The sequence below is a fragment of the Seriola lalandi genome, unplaced genomic scaffold, assembly GCF_002814215.2.
Source record: "Seriola lalandi dorsalis isolate HSWRI2012SDOR001 ecotype SW California unplaced genomic scaffold, Sedor1 jcf7180002054334, whole genome shotgun sequence".
Classification (NCBI taxonomy): domain Eukaryota; kingdom Metazoa; phylum Chordata; class Actinopteri; order Carangiformes; family Carangidae; genus Seriola; species Seriola lalandi.
In genome coordinates, this window is record NW_019524887.1 from 644,488 (window position 1) to 667,002 (window position 22,515).

Here is a 22,515-nt window from a genome sequence, read left to right on the forward strand (position 1 = left end):
CCCCGTTTTTCCTCTCTTTTCTTCTTTTTAATAAAAGCCACAAGATACCGGAGTGAAATCATCTCCCCTTCTCATTTTTATGCAAATCCATTCTGTAAAAAGGACCAAGTGGGATTCTTAGTTTGCACCGCATCTCAGCACGTGTGTTTACATGTGTGTTGTTGTGTACATGCATGCGTGCATAAAAGTGTGTGTGTGTGTGTGTGTGTGTGTGTGTGTGTGTGTGTGTGTGTGTGTGTGAGAGAGTAGGACAGAGGGAGAAAGAGGCGAAGATAGTTTGTTTATGTGTCTGTCATTACTACATAGTAGATCGTTCCAAAATGCTGTCCCTCAAGCAGGACAAGTCTTTGGCAGAGGAATCTAACGAGGCTCTGATGGGCTCTAGGCCTTAAAGTGAATCATTGTTTATGGTTGAGTTGGCAGGAGGAGAAATGCTCTGACTGTTTCTCATCTGCCTCAGTCACTTTTCACCCTCCAGTACCTGTCACAAAAAGTTTTGCTTAGGGTTGTGTAATAGGAATATGATAATGAATTCATATTTGAATGAGTGTTTAGAGCATATGCGATATATTCAACATCAGTGAAAATACAGAGGAGTATAAAGTATCTTTCCTCATTGTAACCTGTCCTTAGTATGTCAGATTGTACATATCTGACCTCCTTGTCCCATGTGCCGTGACCCCCACCAACTGGTCTCAGCACAGCCAGGAAGTAATGGACCCAAGGTGCTTCTTAAAATCTTTTGCGATGGAAAAGAGCAGAGCGGGGGGAAAAAAGAGATGGAGAGTGAAGTAAAGAAAGGGCGTGCAGACAAGCAAGCAGATGGTTCAAACAGTTCAACAGCTTTGTGAGCTACTGGCAAGCGAAATGTTTTAATATTCGGAGGGTGCAAGACATTTGTATGCCCCCAGTGCTTGAAAAGAAACTTTATCCCTGCACTGACCACAAAGGCTGCATTTGATAAAATGCTGGAAGAAATCTGGAGAGTGTTATACATTTTCCTCTTTCTCTGTTTCTTGCTTAATTGTTGTCCTTGTACAGTTTTGAAATTCCATCTGTCTATTTGTTCTTTCAAGATGTGCTCCCCTCCCAGAGTTTGGACAAGAGGGCTTTTTTAGACAATAAGTGTGTCAGGTCTGTGCAGAGGTGTGGGGTAAGACATCAAAAAAAGAAAATACAGAAGTAAGTTATGGCTACAAAAATTTGTACAATATGCATTTGGACTATATAGATTTAGAAAGCAAAAGCATCTGCAGGAGTAACACGCAGTCTGCATGGTCTCGAGGATGGCCACATCTGGCTAATGGTGCACAGAAGGTTCAATGTCACAGTCAGGTCACAGTGACACCATTAAAGGTTTTTTCTTTAGCTGTTCACAGTGAGGTCTGTGGATTATCCTGAGTAACCGGGACATTTTTCCTGGAAAGGCAAGATGTAAATATACACCTGTACTGTCATCTTGTATCTCGTTTCATCCCCTTTTGGGAGCTTCCCTCTTTAAGCCCCAAAAAATGTTATGTATTGGTGCTCTCCCTAAAAAAGAAACAAGTCTGTAATGATCACAGGAAATTATAATTTGGGATTGTGGTGCCCCTTTTTTTCTCCAGCCTGTATGCATTTGTGTTTTACTGGGTCAGACTGCAGATGTTTTGAGCATATTTCCAAGTGTGTGTTCTGGGTGCATTAATATCCTCCAGCTGTTCCTGCAGGCAAAGTGACCTGCTACACCTGGCCACAGACAATAACCTCTCAACCATCTAATTACATACTTACATGTTGTTCTGGAGGCATCAGTGAAAACTTTGTATTGTTTGTGTATAATTATAAGGCTGCAAAGTGGGAGTATTTTTATTGTTGATCAATGTGCAACTTAATAATTTTGTCTATAAAATGTCATCAAATAGTCAAAATTTCCAAGAGACCACATTTACATTTAAAAATCATGACATTTAAGAAGCTGAAACCAGTGAATTTTTCAGTTAGCACAATTGCAGATTAATCTTTCGGCTCTTATCAAGTGGAAATTGGATGCACATCCAAGTGAAAGTGCAAAAATGCTAAATTATTGCTGCTTTTTTTTTTTAAACCCTCCCGGGCTGCACTTTATACAAAGGATTTGTACTCTACAAAACAACAGTCAATGAAAGGCATACTTAAAGGATGGCATGTTAGAAGAACTGTGCTTAAAGTAGGAGTATGCATGGGGTTTTGCCCACCCTGGCAAGATGAGGCAGGATTTGGGTGCAGCCTGAGAAGAAGCCTGTAAGGCATAAATCAGGGCAAAATGTCCAGGGGCCCTGAAAAAAATGCTAAGATTAAGGTTTGGTTGTATTCCAGAAATTGACACTCTAATGTTGATAAAGTTTCTAAATCAAGCATGGCCTTAATTTTGTAGAGACAAACACAGACTACATCTTTGTTTATGTCTCTAAATTAGTCCAACAAACGCAGGATGGGGAAAACCCCTGTGCCTCCTGTCATCTCTGATCCGGCGCCAGCAGGAGCTGTCTGCATCTGATCAAAGTTTGTGTCTTGATTTCTAAAGTTTGTTATATGCTTGATGCCTGCGGATGAGGTAATGTGTGCTCATAATCAGATGTCAGCTACTCAGCCTGATCGCTACCCCCCCCCGCCCCCCCGCTTTCTGAGTGACATTCAGATGCTGCTATCTGACATCCTGCTATTAATACAACACCAAGGACAGATTTCATGGTCTGCTGAAGACTTGTAATACCACCCACTTTTAGGTGATCATTCATCTGACAGTTATTTTCCTTAATTGACTTCTGTTCCTTATGCTTGTGGGATTGGGAGGGATGCTATTCGCAGCAGATGTCAGGGTCACCTAGCCTAGGGAGAATCCGGTAGTGTTTGACATTCAAGGAAAAACAGTGGTGTGTTAATTAAAAGAGACCAATGCAGCTCTTTGCCTTCTCTTAAACTGGATTGCCCACGGGTGAAATGTAGATGTAAGGATGATTCCAGCCTCCTTTCTTTTCTTTGATCAGTCAGTCTCATCCTTTTATGTACTTTTTTTTTAGTTTTCGGTGAATGCTTGTTGTTACAGTGTGAGATGAAGGGCAACATGTGTTGAGGCACACTGTATTTAAACACACACACATGCGCATTGTACACAAAGCCCATTAGAAAGACAGATTGCAGTGCAGCCTCAGACAGATGATTTATCCCATTGTGTCTGTGTCAACTCTGAGTAGAGCCAGGGCATTGCTGTAGATCATTGTTGGAATTCTGAGGAGGAACCTCAGCAGATGCCAGAGAGATGTGCAGCACAATCCAGACAATAACATCAACAAAAGCACCGAGATGCAGACGAAGAAGAAGCAGAGGGTAAAAGGAGAGAGGGGGAAGAGTGAGGGAGAAGTCGATCGGGAAGAATGGGAGTGATTGAATAACTGCCTGGCTTTATAAATGGGCTAAGTGTGTGTGGTCTCTTGACAAGCCCTGTGTGATGTTTTCTCTCTCCGGCATATTTTCTTGTTTACTGAATGCATTGTTGTTTTATACATTTTATTTAATTCCTGAATACACACACAAACTAAGATTTAAAAAACGAACGAGTGAGTGATGAAGAATGACGATGAAAAGTTACTGTCCATGGACACAGGAAGACAGAGAGAGGAGGAAACAGACAGAGGTTCTGCCAAATGCAGAGTGTCTGCGATTTTAACTGTCCTCTCCGTTTCTGGCTTTGGCTTCGGATCCACTTGTGCTAAATTCTAAGAAGAACATACAGTATGCCGAGGCTGCGGTGCAGTCGTTAACTTGAGACCTTCTGTTTGTCATTGTAGTTTTTGTTCATTGTAGTGGAGGTTCACAAAGTGCAGGGTGAACTCATGTGAGAAGGATATTTTCCCCCTCTTTTCACTGAGTGTAGGTTCAATAAGCAGAAACGCCCTGCTGCACACATTCACACCTGGAAGCTGCCCAGTACAACCACAGTCTGATCTTGTTGGCCCCAGTTTGGCATTAAATACCTTGCTTAGGGGAGGGGTGAGAACTATTTTCACTTTCGCCATGCAGATTTTTATTCTGCAGTTTTGGGATTGAACTGGCAACCTTTCAGTCACATATTTGCAGCCACATATTGTATGGTTGCTTTTAAAATTCCCGGCTGCAAACCTGATACAGACGAGGGTTGGAACTGACTGTGATTTTGGGCATTACTGTTTGAAACATTATTCCATATGTAAAATGTATTTATATCGTTATCGTTGTTGTTTGGGTTGTTCAATGCCCCGTTGAGCTCTACTGGTCACGTACGACGGGAGTGTGAGGCGATGAATAGCAAATGTGTTCCAGAGGTCTAAGCTTGTACAGATGTTGCCTCCTGTAATTTAATGCAATCTTCATGTATGCGCTGCCTCTTTAGGGGCCACCCTGATTGCGGCCTCTCTTCCCACCTTCACCTTCACCTTCACTCAGCACTTAGGTTATTCTCCCCATTTATTTGTCCTCTTAGTTTCTAACTCCAGGTGGATTCTGGAAAAGGTCAGCTGAGGTCCCCATATGGTTGGTGGGTATAGATAACATTCCCCACATCAGTGGCATAGCAGTTCCAGGTTTAGAAATTCCTTCAGAGACGATCATGGAAAGAGAGCCTTTGGCTGATGGAAGGGTTGGGAGCGGGGATCTAATTTCCTTTTCCAAAAGCTCATGAAAAACAGACGGCCTAAGATAAGTACAGACTTTGGTTATTTATCTGCTGTGTAAGGGGACTTGCCGTCCCTAATGGCTGAGTGAGGGGGACTGTACAACAGTTCTTTCTTAAAGCTTACAGACTCCCCTAAAGCATTGATTTATTCCATAAGACTGTATGTAATTAACAGTCAAGAGACTGCTGCCTCTGGTGCTCTCCAACATCTGCCTTGTTGTCTTATTGTCACATTATATTATCACTACATTGGTGCAAAGCTGGAGCAATCAGGCGAGGATGAACCTATGAGTTCTTCATGGATGTTAACATTTGGTTTCTATTTGTAATCATGAAAAGAGAAAAAGATATGCACAGTGTGAGTGGTGTCTGGAGAAAGACTTTCTGATTCTACGTTAAGTGGAGTTATTTTGGGCGCCAAGGTGCAGGGAGTAAAAATCACATCCATTTTTTGCATAGACAGTTCTTGGTTTTTGACAGTTGGAGCACGTCCGAGGCTTAGAGGGACATAAAACAACTGTGAGTTGAACTATAAGTGCAAAAGATTAGCAACTGTGTCATAAAATATTTGTTTCTTTGACTGTGCGCATGAAAATGTAAGAAGAAAAGTCAACCACTTGCCCCATGGAGAATTCACAGTTTGATTAAATTCACTTTCTGATTCTGAATAAATTTTGGGTGAATTTGACAGCTGCAGATACTGATCAGTTTTGCTCTGATTCATGCCTCTGATTAACTATTCTTCCTCAGCAACAGTGGCTGAGGCTTCTGGGTATTAGAGCCGTTTGCCAAACCAAACTGGAAAAAACTTGATTTCTCAGAAACTAAGTTGAATTAAATAGAATTGATGGCCTTAACATACGTGTATAGCATTGCAAATTATCCAGCAGACTCCCTGATATTATGCGTAAACTTTTATGAGTAAAATTGAGGATGAAAGAAAACCCTAGCATGGGAATTTGCAGAGGGGATAAATAATTCCCACTCCATGACTCTATAGTCTGTGAAATTTGTTGACATGGCTTCTGTGGACATGCTGATTTTCTTTTCTTTCTTCTCTTCTTCCACTCAGGGTGACATCCAGCAGCTGCTGATAGTGGCAGACCCCAGGGCAGCCTATGACTACTGTGAACACTACAGCCCTGACTGTGAAACCCCCAACCACCACGACACCCCCCAGGCTCAGGAACCTGAGGACGAGGTCAGTATCTGGAGGGGCGAATAAGGCTTGCTACGCGGGACAGATTTAGGAATAGAGCTCAGGAGGGAGGGTTGTCCAGAGGAATGGAGGGAGGGGAAGGAGGGGGGAGGACACAGAGAGGAAGGGAAGGAGGAATAGTTGTAGTGAGGAAAAAAGGCAGGGAAGCAGGGAGGAAAAGTTAATGTGAGCTGGAGAATGAGATTTAGAAAGGATGATAACAGGAATTTGGAAAGAGGCCTTTGGACTTGGGTGGTGTTTTAAAAGTAAGAAAGCAAAAGATGAAGTAAGACAATAAAACAGAAGGCTTGGAGAGGAATAAATGAAGTAGATCAAAATGAAAAGCAGGGTGACTTAAAGTCAAACTGGAATTTGCCACTTTTTGTGTAAAGAAATGAAAACTATAGTGGTACTCCAGCTACTGTGCATATTTTTTCAAGAGGATAAAACATCTCTGTCTTTGGACATTTTTGTGGAAGTGATATTTGTTTGGGCAGTCGGTGTTATGTGAGATAGACCAGTGAAAATCATCAAGTTCCCTTGTTCCCTCTGCCCCATTTTGAACCGAGCACACTTCAGTACCATACACAGTGGTCTGTGACAGCTAGTCAGATAGTAATAGTAGATAACTCAATTCTAATCTGCCTCTTTCTCTAGTCTGTTTTATTGGTGGAAACATGCTGACATATCAAAATAGTGTTGAGTTTGAATTCAGTTTGAAATTTGAATTTAATTGCCACACTGTCTCCAAAACATCCCTTGTAGCCTCTTCAGCCAAATCTCTCCATTGAAATACAGTGCTTTGTGTCAGGGCTTCATTTTTTGTTATTTTGCTGGTTCAAGCCTTTCTGTCGGCTGACATTTTCCTTCAGTATTCCACTAAATAACTGATGAGCTCACTCTGGAAACTTTTCCTTTTTCCCTGCCACGAAGTCTGAGCCCACTTTGGAGTGGCCCCGTGATTTATATCACTAACGAGTTCTGCAGGCTCTGCCCAGACTCCCAGGGAAATTTAAGCTTTTCCTTCCCCAGCTAGACTCCCAGTACCTGGAAAAGTAGACTTTAGATCCCTGGTTAACAAAAAAAAAAATCAAGAGCCTATACTCTGTTTGAAAATATTGGCTGTACAGTTGGTACCATGTCCTGGAAAATATTGTTTCATCATCAGGTTCCTCTTCAGCGCCAAGACAAGGAGCTTGTCAGTTCTAAATAGACAGCAGGGAACAGTTTGGATTCAAGAACATTGTAAATCTGGTCGACTTCTGTACAGTTATAACAGGAATGTTTTTCCTACATTCCAACTCAGTATTTTAAAGAATTTATTTCCTCCTGCAGAACTGACAAATATGTCTTCCAAAGGACAAATCACTGTCGTAGAACTTCAAATCCCAACAGAGCGTTTTGGTAATGAAAAAAAGCTTTTGTGTACTTTGAGGTCTGAACTTCAATACCCCAGTGCTGTTTTGTTTTGTTTTGTTATTTTAAACCAAACCTCTACAGTTCTATTAAAGCCCAGAGGAAGGCTTTGACCTGAGCCTCTGAAGATGCTCCTTGACCTGGAGCATGCTGGTTCTGCAGTCATGAGCCACATGTCTGCAGCTGGATTAAAAGAGGAAGAGAAAGTGATGCAAGAGAAGGAAGAGGGGGCTTTTTTTTTTCTTTTTTTTTTCTTTTTTTCTTTTTTTTTATGAGCATACTTCAGTATTTATGCGTTTCATCCAAGCCTCTGGTGAAGACCTTCAGCTTAGCGAAGCACTTCAGCACCATAAATCTTTTTAAATCCTTCCTTCGTTTTCTATCTTTCTTTATATTTCTCTCTGACCCTCTCATTCTCGCTGTTTCCCCTGTCAGTCAGTCTAGTTGGTCTTGCCAGGGCTTCTCTCTTGTATGACCCCTCGCTCTCTTTCTCATGGCCACTGAATGGAGGCCAGGCCAGCATTGCAGTAGGCCGTGGATCTTGTATTATTTTTATGAGCTTTGCAGTTTTCTAGGGACTAATATTTTTCCCTGCGCTGATAGAGCATTACATATCAGGGGCTGTTCTGTTAACTTAATCTACCTCGCCTCTGTTTTGACAGTATTTGGAGAATTAAATGAAAAATGCAATCACCGGAGTTTTTGATTAAGGGCTAAACTGGTTAAATGGCAAAATTACATAATATTATATGAGTTGTAGGCAGTGCGCCAGTAAATATCTGTGAGCACTGGTGATTTAAAGGAATAATTTGACATTTTGGGAAATAACCCAGCGGCAACATCTGGGGCTGAAAAATGTAACCGACACTGAAACTGCAGTTCCTCGAATGACCACTTGAGGCTGGCTCAATCCCCATAGACTCGAGCACAGTTAAAATGGCCAACTTTACAGCAGAAAAATAAAACATGTTTACAGCTTGGTACAAACAACATATTTGGTCTCTATAGCTAATTTCCCCCTTTTAAATTTCCCTGTTTTGAATTTCCCCCATTTAAATTTCTCCCATTAAAATTTTATTAAGGCTTAAAGTTCTGCATAATTGAGGACTTGCCACTTGAGTGACAGGTGGGTGAGCGTTTGCTTGCCACAAACCAGCATGCAACAAAGTCTTGGCTCCACACATGCCCCACCTCTTTCCCCATTTTTGCATTATCCGGGAGTCAAGTTGAGTCAGACACTGCCAGGATAGCGACAGTGGAGCAGCCCACCACTCTTCATAAAAAAGTGGAGGCATGGGTTAAATGGCTAACTTGATGTTTTTAATGATTAAACTAAGTATAACATGTTTAGAAGGCGGCCTTTGTTTTAACCTTTGGACGCTGCCAGGTTAGCTGTTTCTTTATGGTTTCAGCCTTTATGCTAAGCTAAGCTAACTTTTTGCAGGTTCATGTTTAACAAAGAAGACATGCGTGTGGTGTAGAGTTTCAGAGATAAAGAATGCCAATAAGCATATTTACCAAAATATTGAATTATATCCTTAAATTAAAAAGTACGCATAAGCCACTTCAGTCCTGTGTCGTTAAATGTTTAGTATTATGTTTCCTCTCTGGTGGGTCAGGTTGGAATAATTGCTCAAGAGTAAATAAACAGCGACATAATACACCAAACAGACCGTATTATAATTAAGGGAATGTTTTAAAGATCCAAACCAAAATCTTCTGTTTGACAAAAAAATGGTAAGAGACCTAACACATGTTGTCTTTGCAGAGACTCTTTTAATTCCCCAGGATTTTGTAACAGTGGTTTTACCCCCTGCTACTGTATTCTCTGTGCTCCCCATAACTTACCAGCATGCAATGAGTCAGGAGAGCTTGAGCACTCTGTTTTAAAGGGCCAATTAATGAAACCCCGGAGCCATTGTTGGCATACAGAATTAAGCAGTAGAGGCAGATAAGTTTTCACTGGCATCACAGTAACGCTCCAACATCCTGTTGTAAGCAAACAAGAATCTTAATTGGTTTCATTACAGGCATGAATCTCTCAGTAGGGTCACATGAAGCTCGGGATGGGTTTGGGTAGAAGCTGCTGTCATCCATATCTTGAAGAAGTTCAGTTTTCTAATATGGATGTGATGTTTTCATCATTTTGACCATGTTATTTCAGAAATAGCATGACAACGCTAAATCGTTAAAACCGTTGTGTGAATGTCATGCTCTTACACGCCATGTAAATAATGTACAACATGTCTGTGAGACATTGTGCTGCCTTATTTACATGATGGCACTGATTAACTGATTGCCCCCCCCATCCCTTTTTCCTTACAGTACACTAACTATGAATATGGTGAGTTCTATGACTACAGTGAAGGAGCAGTAACCACTGACGCTCCCCCGACTGAAGGAGCCAAGACTGAGGTAACACTTGACTAATATAATAATACTGTTATCATGGCTCTTGCCATGAATAACACATATACAACCCCATCTCCTCTTCCTGCCAGACTTTTCAGTCTTTCTTTGTGTCCCTCGTGCCCTCTCTTTCTCTTTTAATATTTATCTTTTAGCAAAATATATGCTAAATAGATCCACTACTATATATACATAACGCAAAGTCTCTGCTATCACCCTTACCTTCTTTTATTGCATTAAAAGAAGCTCTCAACTAAACTATAATGGGTTGAATTATATCAAACTGTCAAATGTGTAATGCTCCACTTTGTGCTGTTCCTGCTCTGATTTCAGACAAACATGGGTGGAGATTACTACACGGGTGAGTATGACTACACCACAGTGGATGGAAATCAGCCTGAAACCCCCACTGAGACTGGAGGACAAGGACAGGTAAATAAAAAAAGTTGAATTTTTCATTTTTGTTTATGAACCAAGTAACCAGTTTGATGACTAAGCTGCAGTAAAATGTTCTTAGAGATTTTTGATACGCAGAGACATAATAGAGAATGATTTCTGCCCAACCATATTCTACACATGAAATATCCAAATTGCCATGTCACGGGATGTATATTAGATTTGGAAATTATCCACTGCACTCGACCCATTTCTACAATGCAGTCAGCAGATGTTCAGGATGTTTGGAAAATTATGTGGTAAAAGACTCTGACAAATCCTGGACCATATACCCAGTTTCTAGGAAAACATGTTAACAGCTGTGAATAATTGGCAGTTGGTTGACAACCTTATTTGGTATTTTAATGACGAGTTATCTATATTCTTGATTTTTGTGAAATTAGAAAGGCTTCGATGACAATAATTGGTTCAAACTTTCCCCAGTTGCATACACTTTTTATTATTGTGGAAAATTCTCGATGACTTGACTCACCAACTTGACAATTAATATCCAGATTCTTGTTTTGAAATTCCTTCTTTATTGCTTTAAAATTGGTTTGAAATTTCAATAAAACTGTAGGGAATCAACAACGACAAAAAAATATTTTTATGATCGCCTCTGAGGCTGAAACCCAACAAGGCGTCACTAACATCAAACAGCTTACTCCCCTCCTTGATTTCCACGAGAAACCGCCGCCATCAAATAGAGTCTGGATAAAGACCGAAGCAGGAAAACTTATTTAATGAACCGTAACCAATGGAAAATCAGTAGACTGATGCATCCCCCTATGTTTCTGCCATATCCTGAATTTGGCAGATCCTGTCTTAATTTGTGCTAAACCATCACATAAAACACTACATAATGGGGAACATTTGGGGGTTAAACTAAAACAATACGGCCGGGTGCTCCGCCAGCCAAATGTCTGCCAAGTGTACTGTGATGTACCTTGAGGTGGATAACGCAGCTTCACTCAGCTTGAGACATTACATTCATTTAAAATGACAGGCTGGAGGGCTAAGCACAGAAACTAAACATATGCTGAACCATGTTGGAACACTTGTCTGATGACTGAGGAATGTGATGCGCTGGAAAACCTTTTTAGACAGTGTCACAGGGTCAGATTGCCCCAAGACCAAAGTACAGTTGGTGGATGCTTTTAATAAAAGTGTGTTGCAGTATTGTGTTGTCAGTGGGTGGTTGTTTATATTTCTGCTATGCTCTACAGTTTGTGCATGTATTTATAGTTTTATCGTACTTTTTTTTGGGGGGGGGGGGTGTTCTTTTTTATTACTGCTAGTACTTTGGGTACTGCTTTTGCTGCTGGTAGATAATGTTGCTTGAAATATTCCCAACCGTTTAAGTCTCACCTAAATATAGCCATGGTATGTGGTTTGTTAGATGCTCAATAAATGTACCATGGAATAAATAAGATTGGAGTGATTGGCCAGCTGGCAAAAATAAAGAGAAACGGATAGAGTTTAAGCCTTCAAAAAGCTGCTTGATTCATTACCTGTTTAGAACATGGATGCACTCTTACAGAATATTTGTAACCTCTAGTAATTCAGCCTTTGATGTCTTGCACTATGATAAGATCCCATAAAGAAAAGAGTTACTTTGGTGAGCTGCAATGCGCTCAAATACAGGTTGTTCTACAAAGACTGCACAGGCTGTGTGACAACTTTCACCTCACAGAAGGATGCCTAAAAGAACAAAATTTACATGTGAGGTTTTCTTCTACATTCTCCCTCGAGACACTTTCAGTATTAGATGACTGATGATTCATCAAGTGCAACACTGATTGACATCTTTCAAAAAGCTGAGCTCAGTTTGAATTACAAGGCAAAGCATATAAACCAAAAGTGTATTCACATTTCCTCAGATTCTGTGTTTTAAATTATTTGTGAGAAGATGTTTGTGCATGTGTAACATTTGCATTGGATCTTTTGACAAAGATTGAAATGTAAAGATTATGCTGTCTGAAAACCTTGTAGTCTGTCATTCTGTAATTTTACAGCATGAATATGTACATATGTATATTTTACATAGTGAACCTTATTTTGTTGTTTACTTTTTTCAAGCATTAATGTGTCAGTAGTTTGGGACATCTAAATGTGATTATACTGTAGATGTTAATGTTAATAACAATGCCTGTTGACAAAATATATGTGTATTTTCACATATGTTGAGTTTTGGATGCCGTCCCAAATTAGACACATGGATGTGCGCACTACTAAGTTGAACTTTCCTTAAAGGATTTTAACCGAGATGATGTCCATAATGTTAGTGCAGTTAACCAAAGTGCTAAATCCTAATTCTTTGACTGTGAATCATATTATAAAGTTACATGTGAATCATTCAAGCTGTTCACATGGTTTCATCTCACTAACCAAACCTTCATGTTCCCTCCTATCTTAACAACCCCTGCCGCCACTATGCGATGCCTTGACTGATCCCAGAGCTACGATGGTGAAATAGTGGATGATTACATCACTGGTGTGGAACAGGTCGGTGTGGACCCCACAAAAGCTGTGGAAACTGCTGCCCCTGAGGACGCCCAAGAGAAGGTGGACCATGCCACTGACGCGTACGAGTTTAAGGAGTACGACGTGAAGGAATATGACAACAAACAGTTCGTAGAAAAGCCATATGACTATGGTGATTATGGCGATTACACAGACGCCAAGCCTACACCTGCAACATATGAAGAAGAGTTTGGTATTGGTGTTCCAGCGGAGAGAGATATCAGAGAGAGCAGTGTAAGTGCTGGTGTGTTTTGGAGACGTCGTATGGGGGGGTACAGAGGGGGGTGGTGGCATTTGTTGATGGGGTGTTTGCAGTACCCTTTTTGTTTGTTGTTTCTAATGGTATCAGGTTATAGCTTGGAGCATTCTGCCTGCACATTCACCAAACACAAACACACTAGCAAGCACAAACGCACACCTTGTCTGTCTAAGTCTCCTAGAGATAAACAGATGTCGACCCAGCTGTCAGCACAGAAACGCCCTCCATAACCTCTTGATCCCCGTGACCTCTGCTGTTTATCAAAGACATGCTTCTCCCTAGTTATCACACCAATGATCTGTTTGGATTACCAGATGACAAACCAGGTCTTAGCAAATGTTTTTTCGTCCATCCAGATCAATATCCGAAAACCAGACAGAAATATCTGCTGAGCCAGTGTCTATCGTGGCTTGTTTCCAGCCCCCTTCCTTGCCTCAGGATCCAGATTCTTAGAGGCAGGAAGTGACACAGTCCCTGTCTGGATGTTGGCTTGAGATCTGTCTGCTTTGGGTTAATCTGTACTGCTTTATTAGTGCTCTCAACTCTACAATCTCAGGACACCACAGCCCTCAAAAAGAGTTTCATCTTCAGCCTTAACTGTACAGTCTAGCGGTTTTTGGACACACTGCTGTAGGTGGTTTGGGAATTCTTCTCATGTGAAGTCATTGTATGGATAGTGTCAGGTAACGACCTCTGCATTTGTGCACAGTTGGGGTCTTTTTTTTTTGCACTCCCTGGCTTTTAGGAAGCTTAATAAATAGGAGTCAGACCAAATTCTAAATTATAGCTTCTTACAAAATGATTCTTGAGGTTTATTTTTCCAGCAGGCAGAGAAAAAAAAACTGCTTTTTGCCTTGAGAAATACCTAAATCCTTATAAGCATGCAGAAGACCAGTCAGCATTTTGCTGATCTTTTCTTAGCAGTTTTGTTAGAGTTAAGTAACCTCTATGAAAGAGAAGACATCCAGGGCATCAGACAGGGCATCTGCTGCTCATTGGTCTCACATTTTCCATTTTTGGCTTTCAAACCCTGGGTGCTCCGACCTTATGCATCAATGTCTGGCCTGTGACTGTGTAAAAAGCTCACCTGGTCTGTCTTATGTCTATAGGTGACTGGAGGTCAAAGTTACCTGGGGGAAAAAGGAGAGAAGGGTGAACCTGCTGTTATCGAGCCAGTAAGTGAAGTATTAGTACTCATGTGTCTTAATTCTGAAAACAAACCTAATAATTGAAGAAGACATTTTTAAAAAAGTTTTTCCAAGCTAATTTGGGCACCAGAAAAATCACATTCATGTACATTTTTATAAGTCACATTCACAAACTTTAATGTATTAGAAACAGTAATATCAAAGAACAGGTGAACTTCTTTACTACTAGATAATACAGTATTTAGCCTGCTAATGTTGTAGTTATAGGACAGCACAGAGTTGCTAAATAGCTAGCAAGCTAACGGGCTTTGCTGCCAAATTCATGCAGTTGTTAGCTGGTAGCTTACAATAGTTTGATAGCGCAAGTCTATCAGTACATTACCACACTACTTCTACATCGTCTATCTATGTAAGCTGTCTTAGCTGTCTAGCTTAGCAGCTATCCTTCTATCTTTATTTTAGCTAACAAATGTTCAGATACATGGCATATTTCCGAACTAGTGCTGACTTGGCTTTCATATCAGCAAAGAGTTTCCAACTGTTGCACACAAAGATTTATAAGTCTATAAAAGCCTGAATCAGATTCTCTGCATATTTTCTGAAGAATAGGGTTTCTTTCATCAGTTATCTTGAACAGATCATCTCTGTCATATGTGATTTACTCTCATATGTGTAAATTTATTTCACATTTCAATGCAACTCAACTTTAGATCTTGTTTACTTACTTACTGAGGCACTTATAACCAAGATAAGCTACCCTTCTAATGAGATTTAACTCTCATCTTTGGCCTATAGACCAAACAACCACTGTCTACATAAATTCTTTTGAGAGCTATCCTATACAATTCACCACTGCAGCCTAAACATTGACTAAAATAGCAGCTTCGGTTAATGTCTCTCCTCCCATACAATCTGTACCACCACAGGCTTCCGTCCAAATCTTTGACCACACACACATTATAGAACAAAGCATCATATAGCTGAAGCATTGTTAATGTAGCTATAAGTAAACTCTCCAACCTCAAACCGAAGCACCTACTGGCTCTCATTTCTTCCCCTATTCTCCTACCTGTGGATTTACAGGCTTCCCTATAATGCTACTGTATCCACTTTTTCCTTTTTCAGGGGATGCTTGTAGAAGGACCCCAAGGAGCCCCCGGCCAAGCAGTGAGTATCACGTTCTCCCACACTCCTGTCTGCCTTCCACAGATGGAGAACAGCTAAAGAGGGAAAAAATGTCTTTATGGAAAGAGCGTCAGTCCTGATCGCCAGTGAAGCTTGAGTTGGGAGAGACAGTCAAAATGTGAATTTTTTTGTGTGTGTGTGTGTGTGTGTGTGTGTGTGTGTTGTGTGTGTGTGTGTGTGTGTGTGTGTGTGTGAGAGCGAGCGAGCACAAGAGAGAGAAGGAAGGGGGGTTGGGGGCTATTTTATTTTGAGGCTTATTTCTTTTTGAACCCATGTCTTTTTCTCTGTCTTTGTTGGCCTATGCATTTGAAGTATTGGATAGACTGACTGTGGTGGGAATGCTGGTTAGCAGCAGTTTGGGATATAATATGTTAAGTGTATGTGTGTCTGTGTGTGTGTGGTTTCAGGGTGTTCCTGGTACCCCAGGATTGCAGGGTCCCCCAGGTGCCCATGGAGATCCTGGTGAGAGGGTGAGTGAAGGCTGGCCTCATTTAACAGCTGATTACAGATGTTTTTGAGGAACACTGCGACCCATTCTCTCCTTATCCAGAATGTTAAAATTTATCAACAGTTATATTTTGCCTAAAGAAGAAAAAAACATATTTGCACCAATCAATTAAGATTCCACATAAGTTGTATCAATCAAAACATGTCTTCAGGCTATCATTGACACAAAACTGAAGTGCTAACTTCAACCTTAGCCATTCATCTTACTTGTGGAATAATGGGAGTCAGCATATATATATTTAAACACTCCTGAATTTGTTATCCTGCTGTCTTACCCTTTATTGGAAAGCTGTGAAGTACTGTTTCAATGCCAGGGAATGAATAATACAATTAGACACAGCTTGCTACTGCAGCAGTTGGGGGATATTAGTGAGGAGTGGTGCAAGGAAATGAGATGCCTATAAACTGTCAATATACAAAGAGAAGTTCTGAGAAGCAGCTTTATTGGTTTGCTACAGGACTTGTGAGAAGTTTGCTGTAAAATATGTAGAAGTGTAAACTTTTCTCAAAGCCGTTTTTTTCCCAGCACTGTGGGATTCCACTCATTTATGTGATTGATTGGATGACACAGTATAAGTGCCTGTCCCCTCCAGAAGGCTGGATCTCAGCTTGTTTTTCCCCAAATGTGGTGATTGCCCCGCACCCCTCTTTCATCACCCTTTTAGGTCTATTCTGTCTGTGGAGGTTAACCCATTCTTTGCCAGCTACAAAATACCAAAACACGCCTCCTCCAGTATGACCAGCACTCCTCACCAGTATGAAAGGCTTATTGTTCCACAGGGTCAAAGTGATCAAAAAAACATTTTGTTGGTCCAAAAGTTTGCCCCCCTCCCTTCATTTCCTCCCATGAGAAACAGCCTTGCTGAGGACTGACAGGGGGATTAAAAGTGACTCGTTTCTGTAGTCTTGCGGTTTTCCGTTGCGCAGTATCCGCCTGGACTCCGCGGTTGATTGGCTCATTTCTCTCATGATCACCATATCTCTCCTTTCCACTGAAATACCACTTTCCCAGCCATGTACAACCGTCATTAACACTAGATGCCATTGCTATGCTTACTGTAACAGCAATGGATGGAGAGTATTTACCACCTTTGGGAAAAGGCAGATGGGAACACATGGCATCAATTTGAGCCAGCAGTCTGAGATTGTTGCACATGACGAGACTGCTAAATAGATCCTAGTTTCTCTGGAAACATTGGGTACTTCTTAGGCTTGATCTGAGTTATGATAAGTTTTTGTCTTTATATTAATTCAAAATCCAGTCACATTATAATTTAACTGTCTGTTCCTACTATAATTATTCAGTATGAGCAACATTTATGTAATGTGTTGTTTCTAAATAGTTTTTATCCACATGGTTCTAAGAATCCGACAAAATATTTCAATTACTTTTGAATATGTACAGACATTCATGGTCCGCAGAGGATGAATCCTAATGACTTTGGTAACCACCAAACATGCTTTTGCACCTGTTCCACACTTTAGTTCATGACAATGGTCCTTTCAAACTAATGGCTAAATCCTTAGTTTTAGCTGTACTTTGAGCTTAATGCTAACATGGCAGGCTAACACCCCAAACTTCTCATGATTAAAGCTGTTAGTATGTTAATATTCTCAGGTGGATATGTTAACACGCTAATGTTAACATGCATGCATTAAGCAAAAGCACATCTGAAATCACAACTTCATGCTAACAATTACAGTTTAGACTGATGAAAGCTTAGCTAGGTCTGACAAACTGAGATTTCCTAAAACAGCCACTGTAGTAAGAAATGATCCCTTTTAATTTATGTAACAATGTAATCTCCCTTCTGGTGCCACACAAAAGCCAAACATTTATTTCTGCCCCACTTTGTGGTAAACAGCTAAGAATAGAAAATTCAATCAAACAGTTTTGTTTTCTGGAATCTAATGAGCATTATAACCTCACAGGGCCATGTCTGTGGATTTTTTAGTCTTGTTATAAAGTCAGTGTACTCCTGCAGGCAATATCCTTAGGCCAGCTTAATGAAAATACATGCTTTGTCTTTGCTCGCAATTGAATTCCCAGTCTTATTCTTCTCAGTAGGATTAGTCAATTATCTGTTTGGAATAAGCGACAACAGTGCAGACTGTAGCAAAGGACCATCCCATTGAAATTATTGTTGTAGATAAAGAAGGGGTTTGCTGTGTATAGATTAGTTTTTTCAGTCTCTGCACTGTTACTGTTGCTACTGTTGTTTGTTGGTACCATTATCAGTTTTTTCTTCTTTTCAATTTACAGAGCACCTCCAGGGTGTTATAGAGGAATGGCAAAATAATCATGTTATCTCATGGGGAAATATATATGGCCTGCTTATTAACCACATCTAATTAATTGCTCACATCATGTAAACACTGTGTGCTGATATGCAAGTCAATAAAACACCAGCTGATTTGAAATTCAATCCTTTGAAGATATGTTTGTTAGCAACAAATACTGTAAAGTCCTTTTGAATAGCATTATTGTAGCTAATGGAGATTTCATATCCGTTGGTTTAGTTGTTGACCTCCGCCCCAACTGTATTAAACATTCACACTGAGGCATGATATCTTTGTGCTTTAACTCTTTCTCCCTCCTCTGATTCTCCAGGGTCCCCCAGGGCGTCCTGGTATTCCTGGTTCAGACGGTGTCCCTGGGCCCCCAGGTACCGTTCTGATGCTTCCAGTAAGTCCTGCCGCTCTCCACATGCCCACTGGGCTCTGTTGTATTTTCCTCACATACTGTGCACCCTCCATCTCAGGCATTAGTCCGTGAACTCACTTCATTTAGTACGTTTACCTCATAGCATCACCAGTGGGCCAAAGGATCACAACCTTATTTTCTTTGGGTTACAAATCACTTTACTTGTAAATGTCAGCCGGTGCAATAGAGTGGAACCAGTGACTGCTTTGAAAGGCTTGGTGACACATATGTGTGTGTGTGTGTGTGTGTGTGTGTGTGTGTGTGTGTGTGAGTGTGAGTGTGAGTGTGAGTGTGTGTGTGTGAGCTGCTGCCTGTGCTTGTATGCCAGGGTATGTATGAGTGTGTGTGGCATGGTGACAGCTTTATAGGTTTAACAGAACACAGAAAAGATTTGAACACACTCACCAGGGGAGGCCATTAGATGCATCGCTCTGTTAAAAGAGACAAGTCTCCTTGATTTTAACTGTGTTTCTTCTTTGTTTTGTGGTTGTCAGTTCCGTGCGGGCGGTGAGGCACACAAGGGACCTGTGGTTACAGCCCAGGAAGCTCAGGCTCAGGCCATCCTATCTCAGGCTAGGGTGAGTATCAGTGGCAAATGTGTCCCCAGTGCATCCTACCCAGTTTGGAGGAAACAACTATAACTTTCTGTGTCTTGGTTTATTCTAATTAGCCTCATGGTGTAATATTTTTTTTTCTTTTTTTTTTTTTTTAAAGTTTATAAAGAAAAATTTTAAATGACCCAGAGAGTGTATTAAATAATGAAAAGGAGAATCACTATTCAGTCCCCCTCATCCTATAAATTGTCAAAATTCCAAAATATGGACCTACGTCAGGTTAGGTAGTGTGTGTATATATATATATATATATAAAGCCACAACAGATGTTCACACCCACTCAGGGGTCTCGATAACCATAGCGGTGTTGAAAAACAGGTTGAAATATGCAGCTTTAAGCAAGGAGCGACCTATATTAGAACACATGGAGACGATTAAGTGTGGTACAAACACTAAATATTCACACATTCACAACACTCTATGGAGCTGGAGGACTGCCATAACTGGTGTTTAGTAATGTCTAGAAAGCACTTGTCACCTTTCTATATTTGTCTTTTATGCCAAAGGTTTGGCCCCAGGAAGGAAAAAGGAAAAAAAAATGTCAGGAATGTACTGAAAGTGAATTATAGGGACAAGTTGTAAGTTTGTAAGTTTTTTCTTGAGGTATTTGCAGTCTGCTAATGCTCTCTATTAATTTGTTTACCACAATGAACATATGCTAATGTGTGATTTGGTCTTAGTGTAACGTCGGGCATGAATTGCTTCAGTAATCAGGCTGCAAATACATTCCAGACAACTTTTTGGCAGCCCCAAGCTGTGGTCAACCATGAACAGAAACAAAGACCAGAGTGGTAAACTGTGAACAAGAACAAAGTGAAGTTTGCACACTTTAAGGTTCCATGCTGTACAGAGGCTGAATAGGAGGCTTTTTATTAGTCTTTTTTTATTATTTGCAGACCCCTTTTGGGGTTCAGTCCAGTTACATGAATGAATGTTGAGTCAATGTCAATATCACAAAGTTCTGCTTTATTACAGGCACTAAATGTAGCATTTTAACAACCATACCCAATTCATTTTGTAATATTACAATAAACCCCATAAACAAACAAGACTAATGATGGTCTTCACCTTGAGAATAACAAAAAGTTTTGATCTATCAGAAAATTCAGAGCATAAACAGATGCTTTCACGATCACTTGACTGGATGCTAATAAACTGACTGCAAAGAGAGCCTAATAATAAGGCACACATGGCTGCACTTCTAATGCAAAACATACATTGTCTAATGTCTAGTGTTTGAGGAAGAAATATTGTTTTTGGACACGTCCGTTTGTGTCAACACTGTTCGATGATCATTGGTTTATGAGTTGTTTCTGTCTGATCCACAGCTGGCTATGAGAGGGCCTCCAGGGCCAGCGGGCATGACAGGAAGATCTGGTCCTGTGGTGAGTGGCTTTTTTACACACGCTGCTGATCTACTTACCATCCACTCACTTTACAAGTGATGAGAAACACATTGGGCGATTAGAGCTACCTCATGTGAAGGGCTCAGCTTCAAGCATTTATCATCCCTCCTAACACACACACTTGTATCACACACACTCGCTGTCTGCTTGTGAGGTGATTTTGTTTTATTCCATAACTACCTGAGAAGCAGATTGATGGACTGATTACAGGCCAAAAACAAAAACTGATATCTTGTTACATATTATTTATGGTAAGGCACAATATATTCACACACACAAAGTCTTGTGGACTGATGATTGCTGATCTCTCTCTCTCTGTCTCTTGTACAATCACAATCAAGTTTAAAATCTTACATTATGTCCATTTGGATTTGGTTATAGTTCATTCTAGATTATTTTGGTTTTTAAGACAAATGATTAAATGACAGCATATTTGGCTTCAGTGAAGATATATTCATTCACTAAATTTGTATGTCTGTGTTTAATAGGGAGGTCCTGGTTCTCCTGGACTTAAAGGTGACAGTGGCGACTCTGGACCACAGGTGAGAAGACAAAATAATACGAAAAGTTTTTGTTTTCATTAGTAATTATAGAGCTCATGTATTTGTTGTTTCATTGAGGTTCTCTCCTGCCTTTGTATAGTAAGCTTCCATTTTTCCACTTTTATCCTATACTACCGTTTTATATTTACTCTCCATAGGGACCCAGAGGTCTTCAAGGTTCAACTGGGCCTCCAGGAAAAGCAGGAAAGAGGGTAAGAATACTTTTTTATCCTGACTCAACCAAGAGGTTTTTAAACTTTATTACAGTCATTGATTCATCATTGATTCATCTCCATGGCGAAATTGTGTTGCAGCAGAAGACATAAGTTTAAATTCCAAAATTTCTCATATGTCTGCCTAACAGGAGTCCAAGGATCAATGCTACAATACCCAAAAAGAAGAGCCAGTCTAGTTTCAAACATGGCCTTCTTTCAAATAAGTCAGCTGCACTCAATAATCGTCTGTGTGTGTCGAGTCAATTCATAAAGTCATGTTTATTTAACTATGAGCTAGTTAGAAAAATGATAGCATCTTCCCTGTGTTTATTCTCCACAACCATTCAAGATAATTGAATATTTTTCTTCTAATGTGATTTCCATGTGGCCTGACATGATATTTGTGTGTTCTCCAGGGTCGTAATGGAGCTGATGGTGCTCGAGGAATGCCAGGAGAGGCAGGGCCCAAGGTAAAGTACACACCAGGTTGTCAAAAAAATAAAAAAGAACAATGTCTGTGAGCTGGATTTGAAAAGTGTGTTTGGAAGAACACCTGCTATATTGATTGATAGAGCTAACCATTTCTTTCTGTGCTTTTTCAGGGTGACCGAGGTTTTGACGGCCTCCCTGGTCTTCCTGGAGAGAAGGGACATAGAGTAAGTATGAAGAGAGAGAATTTTGGGTCTTGCGAAAGAACAAGGTCAGAGGACAAACATCGTCAAAGGCTTCTATCTGCCTCCAAAAATAAGACCATGCTGTCTCTTATTTCTAGTCCCAGATCCTCATTGATCAAAAGTCTTTGCTGCTCTGTACCCTGTCCTTACAGCAGCATCAGGGCTGATTGGTAGTTCAGATGCCACCACCCATCCATCTCATGTACACTCCAGTGTTGACAGATATGAATTCTGAAGCAGTGGAACTCATTAGGGCGTTTGACCCAGTTACGAGAGGTGGGACCGACTCCAGAACCACTTTGGCTGCCTGCAACCAGGCCTGGAGGCGAGTGTGGAGTGCTGAGTTTGGTGTTGTGTGGAATTTGGGCCTGCGTAAAGATTCAAAAGGGAGAGGACAGAGATCACAGAGGGGTATTTCTAGACAGGCTTTCGTGCCTTATCCTATACTGAGTAATTACAGGGCCACAAGGGGTACGCCAGTGCTTATAGAGCACTATAAATACTGGAAACCATGTAGGTCCATGCCAATTGTGGTGACCATACTTACTGTAGATTAAAGGCAGTTTTGTTGCCCATTTTTGTTGCTCTCTTTTAAGCATCGTCTCTGT

General features: G+C 40.6%; 1 protein-coding gene across 3 annotated transcripts in view; it reads left to right on the forward strand.

The window, feature by feature from the left end:
- LOC111655879 (collagen alpha-1(XI) chain-like) overlaps positions 1-22,515 on the forward strand; it is an 86,674-nt gene that overhangs the window by 15,379 nt on the left and 48,780 nt on the right. For 2 of the 3 annotated variants that reach the window (XM_023407414.2, XM_023407415.2), the window contains exons 5-18: positions 5,745-5,873; positions 9,612-9,701; positions 10,029-10,127; positions 12,588-12,887; positions 14,022-14,087; positions 15,186-15,227; positions 15,653-15,715; positions 18,364-18,438; positions 18,951-19,034; positions 20,399-20,455; positions 20,965-21,018; positions 21,177-21,230; positions 21,650-21,703; positions 21,836-21,889. In XM_023407414.2, coding sequence (XP_023263182.1) covers positions 5,745-5,873; positions 9,612-9,701; positions 10,029-10,127; positions 12,588-12,887; positions 14,022-14,087; positions 15,186-15,227; positions 15,653-15,715; positions 18,364-18,438; positions 18,951-19,034; positions 20,399-20,455; positions 20,965-21,018; positions 21,177-21,230; positions 21,650-21,703; positions 21,836-21,889 — 1,221 coding nt within the window. The remainder of the gene's footprint in view (positions 1-5,744; positions 5,874-9,611; positions 9,702-10,028; positions 10,128-12,587; positions 12,888-14,021; positions 14,088-15,185; positions 15,228-15,652; positions 15,716-18,363; positions 18,439-18,950; positions 19,035-20,398; positions 20,456-20,964; positions 21,019-21,176; positions 21,231-21,649; positions 21,704-21,835; positions 21,890-22,515) is intronic. The other variant, XM_023407416.2, reaches the window with a different exon arrangement.